This window comes from Strongylocentrotus purpuratus, unplaced genomic scaffold, assembly GCF_000002235.5.
Source record: "Strongylocentrotus purpuratus isolate Spur 01 unplaced genomic scaffold, Spur_5.0 spur5_scaffold_6, whole genome shotgun sequence".
Classification (NCBI taxonomy): Eukaryota; Metazoa; Echinodermata; class Echinoidea; order Camarodonta; family Strongylocentrotidae; genus Strongylocentrotus; species Strongylocentrotus purpuratus.
The window spans coordinates 40,441,951-40,455,195 of record NW_022145612.1 but is presented as its reverse complement, the minus strand read 5'-3'; the positions used below and the strand labels follow the sequence as shown (position 1 = coordinate 40,455,195).

The window sequence follows — 13,245 nt, the reverse complement described above, 5'->3', positions numbered from 1 at the left end:
TTCTTCCAAAATTGTTTGGCACATGTCATTTATTTGTAATCTTGAACATTCAGTGTAAGTTTCGTTTGATTCTGTGAGAATTATTATTTTTTTTTTACCAGTACTGGAGTTTATCTTTAATATGTTCATGTCTTAATTTTTATATCATTCTTATTTGATGCTACTATACAAAAACTTGAAATGAGTTCTATAAAAAGAACAAACATATAATGCCACATGTCCTATTTACAAGTTATTTATCATATTTATTATATGAGATGTTAGGTTACTATTTTACAAGTATTCAATATGTACTGATATGAAAGTATTTACATAAGAACAATTGATAATTGATATACAATCACATAAAAATGTAATTATTTAAATAAGAATGTAAAAAATAGTCTTCTTTTCTACAACATTGCAATGTTAAATAAATGTGAGCTAAAATTCTCACAAAATTCTCATGAATATCTGGACTGATTTGATGTCTTTTCCTGCTGTGTTTAGCGTGGATATACCCCAATGTTACTGCCCCTATCTAATTTCTTTAAAGCCCAAATTGTTATTGGTAAACAAACAAAAAAACATTTCAGAGCTAGGCATATTTACTCTAATATAAAAAAAAAAAGATGCATTGTTTGTAACAATGACTGCATAAATCTTTTTTTTTTTTTTTTTTCAGTAGGAAAATATTTCATATTACATTCTCTGGAGGTATGAAAGTAAAATGAAATCCCCTATGAACAAAGTTGATCCCTAATAATGATATAAACTCCTTAAATGCTACACAGTGCTTATTTATAATTCAAAGCTCATGAAACTTGTATTGTCCTTGATAAATTAGGAAGTACTTATACATGTATATATGCACACCACAAACAAAAGAAGTCTGGTTTGTGAATTAAAAAAAAAGGCTAAAATTCAAATTTTTCATGAATTAATCAAGGTGTCATATCATGTAACAAAATAATGATGCCAATAAATAAAACTTTAAAAAGGCATAACAGAGTTTGAACAATCAACATATAGTCTGTAATCTAAAGAGACTAATGAAAAGCTTACTGTTTTTAGATACAGTTCCCTAATATAAATCATTTAAATTCCATCAGCTTATCAACATGTAATAAATAATGACATGTTAAATCAATGCCTAAATTCATTCACTACCATGTCCATATTCTGTAAATGTGGAAATTGGAAAGGTAATGATCCAATTCTACATTTTCATTAATAAATAATAAAAATAATATTCTGCTGTTATATCTAAGCGCTTTACAGATATCCTATTACCCCGCTCACTGGATTCAGTGCTTGCCCGCACACACTGTGTGCACAATCTCCACTCCCTGGGGAGCATTCCAGCCAGGCATTGGGCAATTGTTTCTTGTAATATTTTATTGCTGTTCACAGACATGTAGAAGAAAAGGTTATGCATGTCAATTTCACGTTTACAGAAGTTAAGTTCACATATTGCTTTGAAGTGAAGTGGCCTTTCTAAGTATAAAATCAACATGCTTTTCTGTGCTGGCTATATACAAAAATACAATTTCACCATAGACTAATACAAATCATCCAAGCTGCCTATAAAATAAAGCATCTTCCACTGTAAAATCAATATGATTCGTACTTTGTTGACAAATCAAGAAGTAACTTTAAAAAGAAGGAATGATAACAAACGTGAAAAGTACTATTGACTACTATTTGTAATGTGAAAATGACCATCTTTCTACTAAAGATTTCTTTTCTAAATGCTTTACTTTTTGGGCATGAATTTCTACATGTCTAATGTGTGCAGTGCACATATGCTAATATTTTTCTCCTTAAAAAAATATTTGAAGAATTCCATTTCAGAAAAACTGTTCATAAGCACCAGTTATAATCATTATGATAAAATTGGACATCATATCTAGACAGTTTGTATTTGATTTAAAGCGTTTTGTGTAGATGTGGTCTTTTGATATAGATTGCCAAGTTACCCCTACACTACTTTGACTCATTAAAACCCCTACCCCTATATATCTCTGATTTACAAAAAAGAAGAAGTCTTGTACAAATGTTGTGGGAGCATAATTATGTTGAATGACTCTGAAACTTCCTCTACCACTGTTATACTTCCATGCAGTATCACCTCATATATGCTGGTTGGGTCCAACGAATACTAAGGATTCCTGAATCCTGTACAAATATACTAATTGTTAATATCAAACCTACTTCATGAAATAGTTTAAGGAGCACATAATGCAAATACATTCATAGTAGTATTTGGCTATAAATAAAGCGATTTCACACTCGATCAACATAGGCTGAAAGTATAATGGTGGAAAAGAGGTCTTTTTTCAATTTCAAAAGGCATATAATGCAGCTGCTGTTTCATCCATAAAATGCCTTGGATTGATCACCGGATGCAGTCAATGTCGTCCTTGTCTTCATGGAAAGATTCTTGGCTGTTATCATCACCTGGACATTCCGACAAGCTGTCCCATCGTAATACATCACATCCTATGGAGAAAAACAAAACAGATGAGAAGAAAAAGTGTTAATAAATTAAAGTTCTTCAAACTAAAAAGTCTCAATTATCTTGTACATAGTTTTTAGACAAAATCAAGAATATAAATGCTTTGTTAACAGGCTGTTATAGAGTGAAAACTTTTCCACCACTGAATTTTCTCTTTCTATGATATTCCATTAAAAATACATAGAAAGGTACATATCAAGGGGTCAGTGATACAAAGACGTAACTCCATTTTGGCCATTTTGAGAAAAAATGGTTTATGTGTCACTGAGAACTTGGGCCTTAGAGGTAAAGACCTGTATAGGAAACACCCCTCTCAAAAATGAAATGAAAGCTCTTATTACCAATGATGTGAAAGAATATGTTTTGACTAATACGTGATGACACAAATTTTGACAAGAAACCGCCTACTAATTGATATATTTGGTACATTATTATATCTATTTGGATCTGATAGATGTGTAGTCCCATATACATCTCTCTGTGTACAGTGATTGTAACTTTACCAAGACTGGCAAATTTCTCATCATTTTGATGATTACAGAACCTTGCAGTACACACCAATACATATGCTAGATGATCAACCTTTTCTGATCCATTCCGGCCACTACGTTTCTTTCACAATGCAATCGCATGACCAGAACTGGTCTTTATCTTTAAGGAGTTAAGTCTATGTTTCACTAGCCATTCACTTCCTATTGTAAATATTGTTGTAAATACCATGCAAGATAAGATAAGATAAAAGATACAATAATTTTCAGAATACTGGTACCAATTGTCTTGTCATAATATCTCTTGTGCACATTTGCAAATGAGGATTAAGTGCCATTTTATTAATAATTCACATAATTACAAGCCCACAAAAGTTTGAGCGCAGGCGCGGCCAAAGAGATGAGAGAAAAGATACAACAATTTTCAGAATACCAACTTTATCTTATCTTCAAAGATACAACAAAATTAGAGATAACACAGGGTTCAGAATACTGCCCCAGTTCAAGAAAATGTGTACCATGCTATCATAAAACAAGATTGTATGGTTCCATAAAATGCAAAATTCTGTTTAAGGGAGAGAAATTTGTGAATTTCCTTGCACTGTTGTGCATAACCATTGAAGAACACGAAACAACCACCAATTATTTCTCTTCTCAATAAACTTGCTCTTACCTGATTTATCTAGCTGTCCCTCAGCCCATACCACAGTACTGTTGAATATCCATAGATGACCATTGTTACATGACTGAAGGCAGGGTACACATGGGATCATAATGGTGTAGCCGACATTGTTCCCACTGAAGGGTAGAGGAAAGAAACAAAAGAATTACTTTTAAAGCTGGTACTAAACCAAGACTATGCATCCTGTTCTTTATGGCACTGCACTGAGTAATGGCTTACATATAAAGTCAAGAGTTATGAGGTACCAGTATCATGAATTGAAAAGTTGACAATACATGTAAAGTCAAACGTGCTTCAGTGACCCCCTGTCTACAACAAGCACATTTTTTTGTTTCCCTTGAAAATGGTATCTAATTGAAACATGTACTAAAGGAACCTGTCTACAAAGACCACTTTCTGTGTTTCTCTTGGGCGGTCGCTGTAGACAGGTTTGACTGTATCTAGTACAGTGTGAATAAATATACACTGGACTCTCGTTTTAAAGAACAAAGTTTAAGACGAACTTACTACCGTTTTCTTTGTCTTCTTTTGTTTGGTTAATTAGCACCCTTAATTGTAACAAGTCTTTTGAGAACAGATGAAAATAAATGAGCCAGTGTAGGTAGCTAAAAAAAACACAACAAATAAACAACCAACCAACCAACCAAACTAATGACAATGTCCCCCTCACCCTCCCCAATTTAAAAAAAAATACAAGACCAAAATCCAAGATCAGAGCAATTTGTTTCTGATCACTTACCAATGATTACATGCTGTGTCGGATATTCTGCATTCACATTTCCCTGTTGAGTACGGCTTGTCCACGTTACTGATTTTCCTACATTAAAAAAAATGGCATAATAATAGATTTTAAAAAAATCATTCAAAGTATGAATGTGTTGTAACTTGCAAAATAGAAAGTGTCTCCATACTTAGACCGAAAGCTTCAGTCTCTATACCGTCGGTTGTTCCACTGAGACTACGTCTGGCTCCACTAGACCTCCGGTTATAGAGACTGAACGATCGCCTATGCCAGCCTATGTTGAAGATATCACGGCTAGATTTTAGCCGTTAGGCCCCTCCCACAAACATGAACAAACTTGCCACGGCCGTATTGTTATGCCCCCCAAATCCCCCAAAATGTCATTTTACCTCGTGCATATCCAATTTTACATTAGGCCTAGGCTATAATACATCGGTTCCACTTACAAACTTGATTGAAATAATCCGTTTAATGGTCCCTTTTAAGGAAATTATGGGTCAAAATTGACATCCATGTTGAAAATCTTGCAAGCCGTGTTAAACTCTCGCTGCCGTCAATCTCATCCCTTCTAGTCTACGCCGAAGGCAAAATGATTATGAAGGAAAAACTGTGCGCCGTCTACACGTTCGTAATGGCGTTATCACAGTTTTTCCTTCATAATCATTTTTGCCTTCGGCGTAGACTAGAAGGGATGAGATTGACGGCAGCGAGAGTTTAACACGGCTTGCAAGATTTTCAACATGGATGTCGATTTTGACCCATAATTTCCTTAAAAGGGACCATTAAACGGATTATTTCAATCAAGTTAGTAAGTGGAACCGATGTATTATAGCCTAGGCCTAATGTAAAATTGGATATGCACGAGGTAAAATGACATTTTGGGGGATTCTGGGGGCATAACAATACGGACGTGGCAAGTTTGTTCATGTTTGTGGGAGGGGCCTAACGGCTAAAATCTAGCCGTGATATCTTCAACATAGGCTGGCATAGGCGATCGTTCTGTCTCTATAACCGGAGGTCTAGTGGAGCCAGACGTAGTCTCAGTGGAACAACCGACGGTATAGAGACTGAAGCTTTCGGTCTACTCCATACTGTACATGCACTGTACTTTATGACAGCCAATCCATACAAATGCACGGTAAGTTTGGCATTTCATACAATACCAACTCACGCATTGTATTTGTAAATTCCTAATATATTCTAAGTACTTGGTTTTAAGAAAAAGGATGGGGATTCCATCATGTTTGATATGACATGTACAGTATGTTAAAAGATATCAATTGCCAGATTACAACAAAAATTAACGTTTTTTTATTGGTATCTTGTCAAAAACAATTTTGATAGATTTTTCATCTTAAAATATAGGTGAGGATGACAGGACACTCAGTCTCAGAGTAAAGTGTAATACACTTCAAAATTTGTGTGTATCATATATAATTATAAAATAAAGCTCCAGGGTGCATGGTATTCTGAAAATTGTTGTAAGTTTTGTTTTATCTTTTGTTGCATCTTCCAAAGATAATACAGCGCTAATATTGTTGTAAGTTGGTATTCTGAAAATCATTTTATCCCTGCATCATCTCTTGAAGTACCGCCTCTATCTGATCTTTGGCACGCCCATTTTTATGGACCCTACCAATCAAGATCTATTTCATAAAGGCATGATAAGTAGGTCCACCAATAGGAATACTTTATGCCATATCTAAAGATGCGCCCAGCGCATACTTATCTTTGACGTAATTAGTTAATGATCTTATCTTCAAAGATACAGCAATATTAGAGATAGCACACGGTTCAGAATACTGCCCCAGATCTCAGTGAATATCAGGAATAAAACAATATAATAAGCCAGTTCACGGTTGCAGTCTGAGCAAGAGCAGATACAGGTCAATCCCGAACAAATTTTGAATTACATGGAGATGAGATACTGGATACATGCTCATGAAAGTAATGTAATCATTATTTATTCATGCACATTCAGTGCACTCCATGATACACAGGTGGAAGTATTCTTTGAAAAGGGGAAACAAAGGCTTTTTATATAGATCTATTCTAGCACCTCCTTTGCTGTAGAGTGATTATTTCAAAATGTACAAAGTGGGACCTCTTCATGTTTTGAAGATCTGTGGATATTCGGGGTCGGGTCATTGCAGTAATGTGCTAACCGTGATCGTGAACTGGTCTATTGGCATTGTTTGTTGTTGTGAGAAGTTGCTGTTTATTTTGTGATGGTTTACACACGTACCATGTCATATCTGAACGAGCCCTAACAGGCAATTTTAATCAGGAGGAGAAGAGTTGCTAACAAGTGTGCAGTAAGTGGGACTAACAGCAGAAAATATTTAACTTAAACTTGTCTTGGTATCACAACTGAAGTGAAAAAACAAACAGAGTCTTTGAAAGTTTGAATCTGTTTGAGCTTGAGTTTGGTGAAATGTTAAAATTGAAATTGATACAGGTTTACTCAATTCTTTACTTATGTTCTAGACTAGACTCTAGTCTCGTCTTTCTGAAGTGAAAATATAAGTTATAATGACAGAGCAAGATTCATGCCTGCATTTATCTTCTAAAATATAGAAATGACCTGGATACAAAACACAATCTGAAAACGTTTTTTCCTTACCCAGCGCAAGGAGCATCTGTTGAATACAGTTCCATGTTTGTGTCGGCAAGAAGAACAGCTTTCATTCCACGTTTGCAGATGCACGAGTCGCAGAATCGACAAACCAGTTGGACGACAGGTTTCTTCTTAAAACTAGAATGCATTTTGTAGTGATTCTTCTGTGTAAAATTTCGTTAGTATAACGGCTAGAATTGCACAAGGTTACACCTTTTTATGCAGTGTCTTTCCAGACTTCAACGGGACGGCTCCGGGTAGAAGCGTAGTTAGTGCACGCAGCGCGCGCAGACGATCGCGATTCGAATGTCCGTTGCACAGCTGGCCACGCACGCTGTCAGGTGATTTAAATGCCCAAAAGAAAAACAAATCTGCGAACGTGCGTACGTACGTGCGCGTTATGTGACACGTACCAGTCATGTACACGTAATATATCGCACGAGCATGCAGCGTGCGCGCCGTACAAGTTTATCTTCGAGACAAATTTTGTGGAGGATTGTGGGCGGGGACGCACCATGACACACCCTTTTACAACTGCATATGTGACTTTTACTCGAAAATTTCCCTGCCTAAACTGAATGTTTGTACTTAAATACCAAAAGCTATATCTGTTTTTGTTTTGTTGTTGTTGTTGTGTGTGTGTTTCTTTTCTCTTTTTTGTTGGGGGAGGGGGGGGGGGGGGAGGGTCACTGCAAAATAACTTGGCACCAATTGTTGTTTTTCCAGATGTTTTGTTTTGATCTGTTTTTACATACAGCATCTGCTCTGATGAAAACATTTCGGTAGACGGATCCAAATCTATGGGTAGTGTAATATTATAGCGACGATCCAGATGCTTAGTCAGGGGGAGGCAGGGGCGGGTGAGGCGACTTCCAGATGGGGGGGGGGGGGCACCAACAAAAAGGGTACTTTCTGGAGAAAAAAGGGCACCTACAAAGGGCAACCTCAAAGCGAAAATATACACATTTTTAATAGACATTGGTATATAGCCCTAGATTGTAATTACATTATCAGGGATGATTTCAATATTTTGTTTCTCTTATACATCATTTTGCTTAAGCTAGTCATACTTTGCAGTTGAATGTTATGTCGTTCGAGGAATCGAGGAAATGTTTAAAGATTTGTGAGGTGTCAGTGCGAAAACTTACATCTTATGAAGAAGAAAAAACCCAATCCTCAGTGGGTTATAAACACATATTCATAACGGAAGACTAAACAGACCTTTGATAAGTAAAATAATTATATCATCTATACATGCGAGCTAGCGCAGCGAGCCAGCTTTGAGGGAAATGGCTCTTAGTCTCTCTGTAAATCAGGGGCACATTAAAATGATGAGAGAAAATGGGGACACTTATAAATCGAAAGGGATAAGACAATTATCGAAAGGGATAAGACACTTATCGAAAGGGATAAGACACTTATCAGAAAAGAAAAAGAGCACGTGTTAAGTACAAAGGGTAACTATCAGAGGTGAAAATGGGGCTATCCTTACACCTGAAAAGAGGCACTCACCAGAAATGAAAAAAAGGCACTTATGAGAATAGTAAATGGGAATTCGTCGACGGAAAAGGGGCACCCATCAGATTTTGCTAGGGACATTTATAAGAGGTGAAAAGGGGGCATTAATAAAAAGGGGATAGGGCCCTTATTAAATAGGAAATGGGACACTTATCCTTGATAAAAGGGAAATTAACAGAGGTGAAAAGGAGCATTTATCGCACCTGAAATGGGGCACTGACCTGATATGAAAAGGGGCACTTATGAGAATGAAAAAGAGGCACTTACAATACTAAAGGGAAGATAGCATTTATTAAAAAGGAAAAGGGCGCTTGTCAAAATAAAAGGTGTGTGCATCTGAGTTAAAAAGGATAGTTATTGAAAGAGGAAGGGTCACTTCTTACAAAGGAAAATGGGCACTTGTCAAAGTAAAAGGGGGCACCTCTCAGATTTTCCATAGGGGCAATTATCAACATGCAGTCCCTCAACTATGGAACAAACTTCCTAGTAATATCAAAGAATGTTTTTCTCTTGATCTATTTAAGCCTCTGTTAATTTCGTACCATTCGTTATACAATACAATGCATACATATAGTTTCCAGTTTGGATATTCATCATTCCATTATGTTCTTATTATTTTATTTCTTTTGTACTCACTTCTTAATTTTCTTTTATATCCATAGCGCTTAGAGACTTAATTGTAATTTGCGCTATATCAAAACTGAGTACTCTCTAAAAAAAAATCGAGTGATCACGGACGTCACTCCTCTGGAGAGTGAAAATGTAGTGAAAATAGAGTGAACATTCACTCTTTTCTTCTTAGAGAGCACTCTAAAATCAATCGATTTTCACTCCTAAACAAGTGATCACGGACGTCACTCCCAAGAAAGTGAAAATAGAGTGAAAATTCACTCTTTTTTTTTAAAAAGAGTATTATTATTATTATTATTTTCGGAGGTGTAGGGGGCACTTATCTGAAGGAGTAAATTCTCGTACCTGATTAGGGTCATTTACCAAAGATGAAAAGGGGCCCTTATGAAAATTAAAAGGGACACTTTTCATTGGTGAAAAGGGGGCACTTATGAGAAGGAGAAAAAGCTCTCTTTTTAAATGGGGGTAATTATCATAATGAAAAGGGGCACATGTAACAAATAAAAGGTCTGTTTATCTGAGTTAAAAGGGGGAAGTTATTAAAAGGCAAAGGGTCACTTCTTACAAAGGAAAATGGGCACTTGTCAAAGTAAAATAGGTACCTCTCAGATTTGAATAGGGTAATTGTGAGAGGTGAAGGAGGCACTTATCAAAATGGAAATGGACACTTATTGCAACAGAAAATGGGAACTTGGCGAAGGAAGAGAGACACGTGTCAAAATAAAAAGGACGTTTATCAGAGGCGAAAAGGGGACGGGGCAATTTTAAAAAATAATAGGGGCACTTGTCAAAGTAAAATGGGCTCTTTTCCTATGTTAAAAGGGGCACTTCTTCAGTTAAAATGGGTACTTTTCTTATGTAAGAAAGGGAGTTTTGGGGTACTTGAAAAAGTGGGGGCACTTTCATTTGGTGTGTGTGTGTGTTCACATGCCCAGTCGAGGCCTCGAGAAAGTGGTTAATTGTTTAAAGTGTAATAATTATTATAGCGCATGAAGTTCAATTAAAATTGTTTAAACTACAATGTATATTCAGTATCTAACGAATAATTGCTCAAAGTAAAACAATTAAATGTCTTGATTTGCGTCCCAATTCCAAATTAAAATGTGATATTCATATTAACGAAAAGTGTAGGGATATAAACAAAGTAGTAGGGTTCTTAGCTTGCTTTCGGCATTGTATAACTCTATTTTGTTTGTATTTTTTGTCATACTGTGATTTGGAAATAAATACTATATTTACAAAGTAAACACTCCCTCGAAAACTCTGTTCATATAATAATGAGGTAATAATAATTGTGCATCAATACCTAGAAGTTGCTTTTCTATTCTAACTATACTTATATCGTTGTTTGCAAAATGCCCATTCTATTGTGATCATACCATTGAATTTGGAACCGAAATGCTGTCAAGTATTTCAAAAGCTTTTCAAGTCTGGTTTGGTGTCAATAAAAATGATAAAGATTGTGAAAGACCAACAGTAATTAAAGCATATCTGTGCACTCTCTTGAAATCGAGTTACAAAAATTGTACATTATGATTAGCCATATGAAGTATTCAACCGCAATGACAATTCAGAATTTGTATCAATATGTATATATCTTCTGTTTAACAAGAAAAAACAGAGAATTTTCGAGGGGTAATAGAGATGCGAAAATAGGTGCATTATCACACCCGTCTTTGATTTAGAGGTACGCCATCACTCACTCAATCTATTATTGCTCGGCTTGTATTCCGCAATCGCTGCGCTATCGCTGCATGCATAATGTGCACAAGTAGGCCACTCGTTTATCTACACACTTGCAAATGTGCGCTGTGTGTTGGTATTGACCCCGGAAGTAAGTTAAAAACTTTGCGAGAATCTATCACTGCAAGATGGCGACAATGCCGTTGTGCTCGTGATACCAGTCGAAGTTGGAGTAACTTTCATCAATTTATTCTGGTTGTTGTTCATGAAACAAAGCTTTTTCATTCCAGAAATTTATTGGAATATTATTTGTCAACATGGCATCGGACAAGAAGCAGGAGCGGCAGATACAGCAGGAGCTGGAAACGAGGATAAAAGGTGAAACATAATAATGCGACATTAACTTGAGAGCTACCGAAGTCACGACATAACGGTCTGTCTATTGACTGTTTGGCTCAAGAGCGCGAGCGCTGCGGTGGAGGGTTTCTCTCTTCGGCCGAGCCCGAGCCAAGCGTTCAGCGGCCGGTCGGCTGGTCAGAGAGCTGAAGCCACTGACCAAGCCAAGCAAGCGCAATACACAATGATGTCCATGCATGAATTATTATAGTGTCTTGTAAGATGAGCTTGGAAAAATATGTGTTATGCATGGACACTGTGATGTGAATTGTGAGAGAGTTGTCCACAGGTGCTGTGTGTTGTCTGTTTGTTGATGTTTCATTATTTTTATAATTTTAGCCACTCGTATCTCAATCAATGTTCACGCAATTTCCCAAATTCATTTTGGCAGCTGTGCTGGCGCTGGTTATACGTTGTACGTGCACAATCTCTAATTTTCGGCCACTGTTGATTGTATCCCTAAGATAACGGTCAAAACCTATCAACATGTCCCGGTTCTCACTAATTCCAGGGAGCTCCGATGCCGAAGACGTCGGAGCTCCAGAGTCTGTTTTACAAAACGATTCAAACAGCGGGTTGGGTCACATTTTTTCGCAATGTAAAGAGGTAGTAATTACAATTTTTGACTCACAATGTTTTTCAACTCATGTGGGCATCTTTCCAATCACTTGAAATTATACTTTGAAGAAGTCTTCGATGGGGAAAACTGATTCTTCGTCCTAACCCAATGATTCATCCATGTTGTACCGTTGATTCAACATGGTGAAGAGAGTAAGAGACAGTACGCATGCGCGGCAGCAGCGCAGCATATATAAATATTGATATTGTGCCGTTCACTTGAAACTGCTGAATATGCATAAATCAAAGAAATAGAGCCCTTCTCAATGCATATTCAGCAACATCATGTATCAATTTTTATTTTAACGTACACAATCCTGTACATGTATTACTTTGAGTCTCTACAGAGTACAGCTACAGAGTTTAAGTTGTGTGACTGTTTCTATTTATGTACATTGTAGATTTCTCATCATACCCCTGTGCTGAAAGGTTTTTGTCACTGAACGGTATATGTATATTATGCAAAACATGAATGTTTGAGTGGAAGAATAGATACTCCAGATGGTCTGATGAATCTTTCTGTAAAATATACCAAAAGGAGAAGGATAAAGATTTTCCATCAAAATCAGCCAAATTGAAGGAAAAAAAAAAGTACTAATTTCCCAGCCCTGTACAGTCAAATCCTGTGGATAAGAATTTCTACATTCCTATTAAAGAAAACAAAATGTCTTTAAACTAAAGATGTGGAGGTTCATACACATGTATCTTACTATCCTTCACATTCATAACCCAACTAGTGTAGAAGACCAATCTTCATGGCCAGAAAGATTACCAATAACCCAAACTGCTAATAGGCTGTAAGTTCTGTAGTGGGAATGACTTGTGAGTGAATCATATAGTTACTCCATGTTTGAAGTCTGAGCAATTTTTGCTCTTGTCCTAAAATAGTCACGGTACAAGTCATGTTGCACTACAGGTGAAAGTCCAGTTAGCGAGCGTCATGCATGATACCATGCACACATTGTATAGGGTGTGCCAAGGTGTGGAGAGTCTAGTACAGGATACATACCAAAGTGTACATGTACATGGTGCTTCACAGAAACCAAAACCTTTACAGCTCCAAGCTTCATAGTCTTATTAGACACATTATTAATTCAAAATTGCTTTTGATGATTAACCATGGACCTTTGTAATAGGTCCATGGTTAATCATCAAAAGCAATTAAAAGATTAACTTACTATGTTCACATTGATGTATACATGTACATCTAATTGTAGGTTTATTCACAATTTTTTTGTTTCGTTTATTATGTAATTATTTTTCATTGTATTCTGTTTGTCAGAGCTTAGAGTCTTCAATGGTAAGCGCTTTATAAGCACCATTTTTATTTTTTATTATTATTATGTTCATATACGTAATGTTATCAAAGAAATT

General features: G+C 36.3%; 2 protein-coding genes across 3 annotated transcripts in view; one reads left to right on the top strand and one right to left on the bottom strand.

Moving 5' to 3' along the window:
- Positions 1-222: 222 nt before the first annotated feature.
- Positions 223-7,337, bottom strand: LOC115919237 (protein FAM72A-like). Its single transcript, XM_030972543.1, has 4 exons — positions 7,033-7,337; positions 4,407-4,484; positions 3,659-3,783; positions 223-2,481 (listed from the first exon to the last, which is right to left on the bottom strand). Exons 1-4 carry the CDS (start codon positions 7,173-7,175, stop codon positions 2,378-2,380), a joined length of 450 nt encoding a protein of 149 aa, XP_030828403.1. The 5' UTR covers positions 7,176-7,337; the 3' UTR covers positions 223-2,377.
- Positions 7,338-10,981: 3,644 nt separating this feature from the next.
- Positions 10,982-13,245, top strand: part of LOC594484 (SLIT-ROBO Rho GTPase-activating protein 1) — an 81,892-nt gene continuing 79,628 nt past the window's right edge. Inside the window, exon 1 of one of the 2 annotated variants that reach the window (XM_011664051.2) lies at positions 10,982-11,235. In XM_011664051.2, the coding sequence (XP_011662353.2) occupies positions 11,175-11,235 (61 nt within the window). In that variant the 5' untranslated portion in view covers positions 10,982-11,174. The remainder of the gene's footprint in view (positions 11,236-13,245) is intronic. The other variant, XM_003724619.3, reaches the window with a different exon arrangement.

What these genes read in the sequence shown, in the direction of transcription:
- LOC115919237 (XM_030972543.1), bottom strand. Translation starts at nt 7,175, where the DNA reads ATGCATTCTAGTTTTAAGAAGAAACCTGTCGTCCAACTGGTTTGTCGA. An exon ending in ACAGATGCTCCTTGCGCTGG is followed by an intron (nt 4,485 to 7,032) that starts GTAAGGAAAAAA and finishes TTTTTAATGTAG; the next exon opens with GAAAATCAGTAACGTGGACA. An exon ending in GGGACAGCTAGATAAATCAG is followed by an intron (nt 2,482 to 3,658) that starts GTAAGAGCAAGT and finishes TTTTCTCCATAG; the next exon opens with GATGTGATGTATTACGATGG.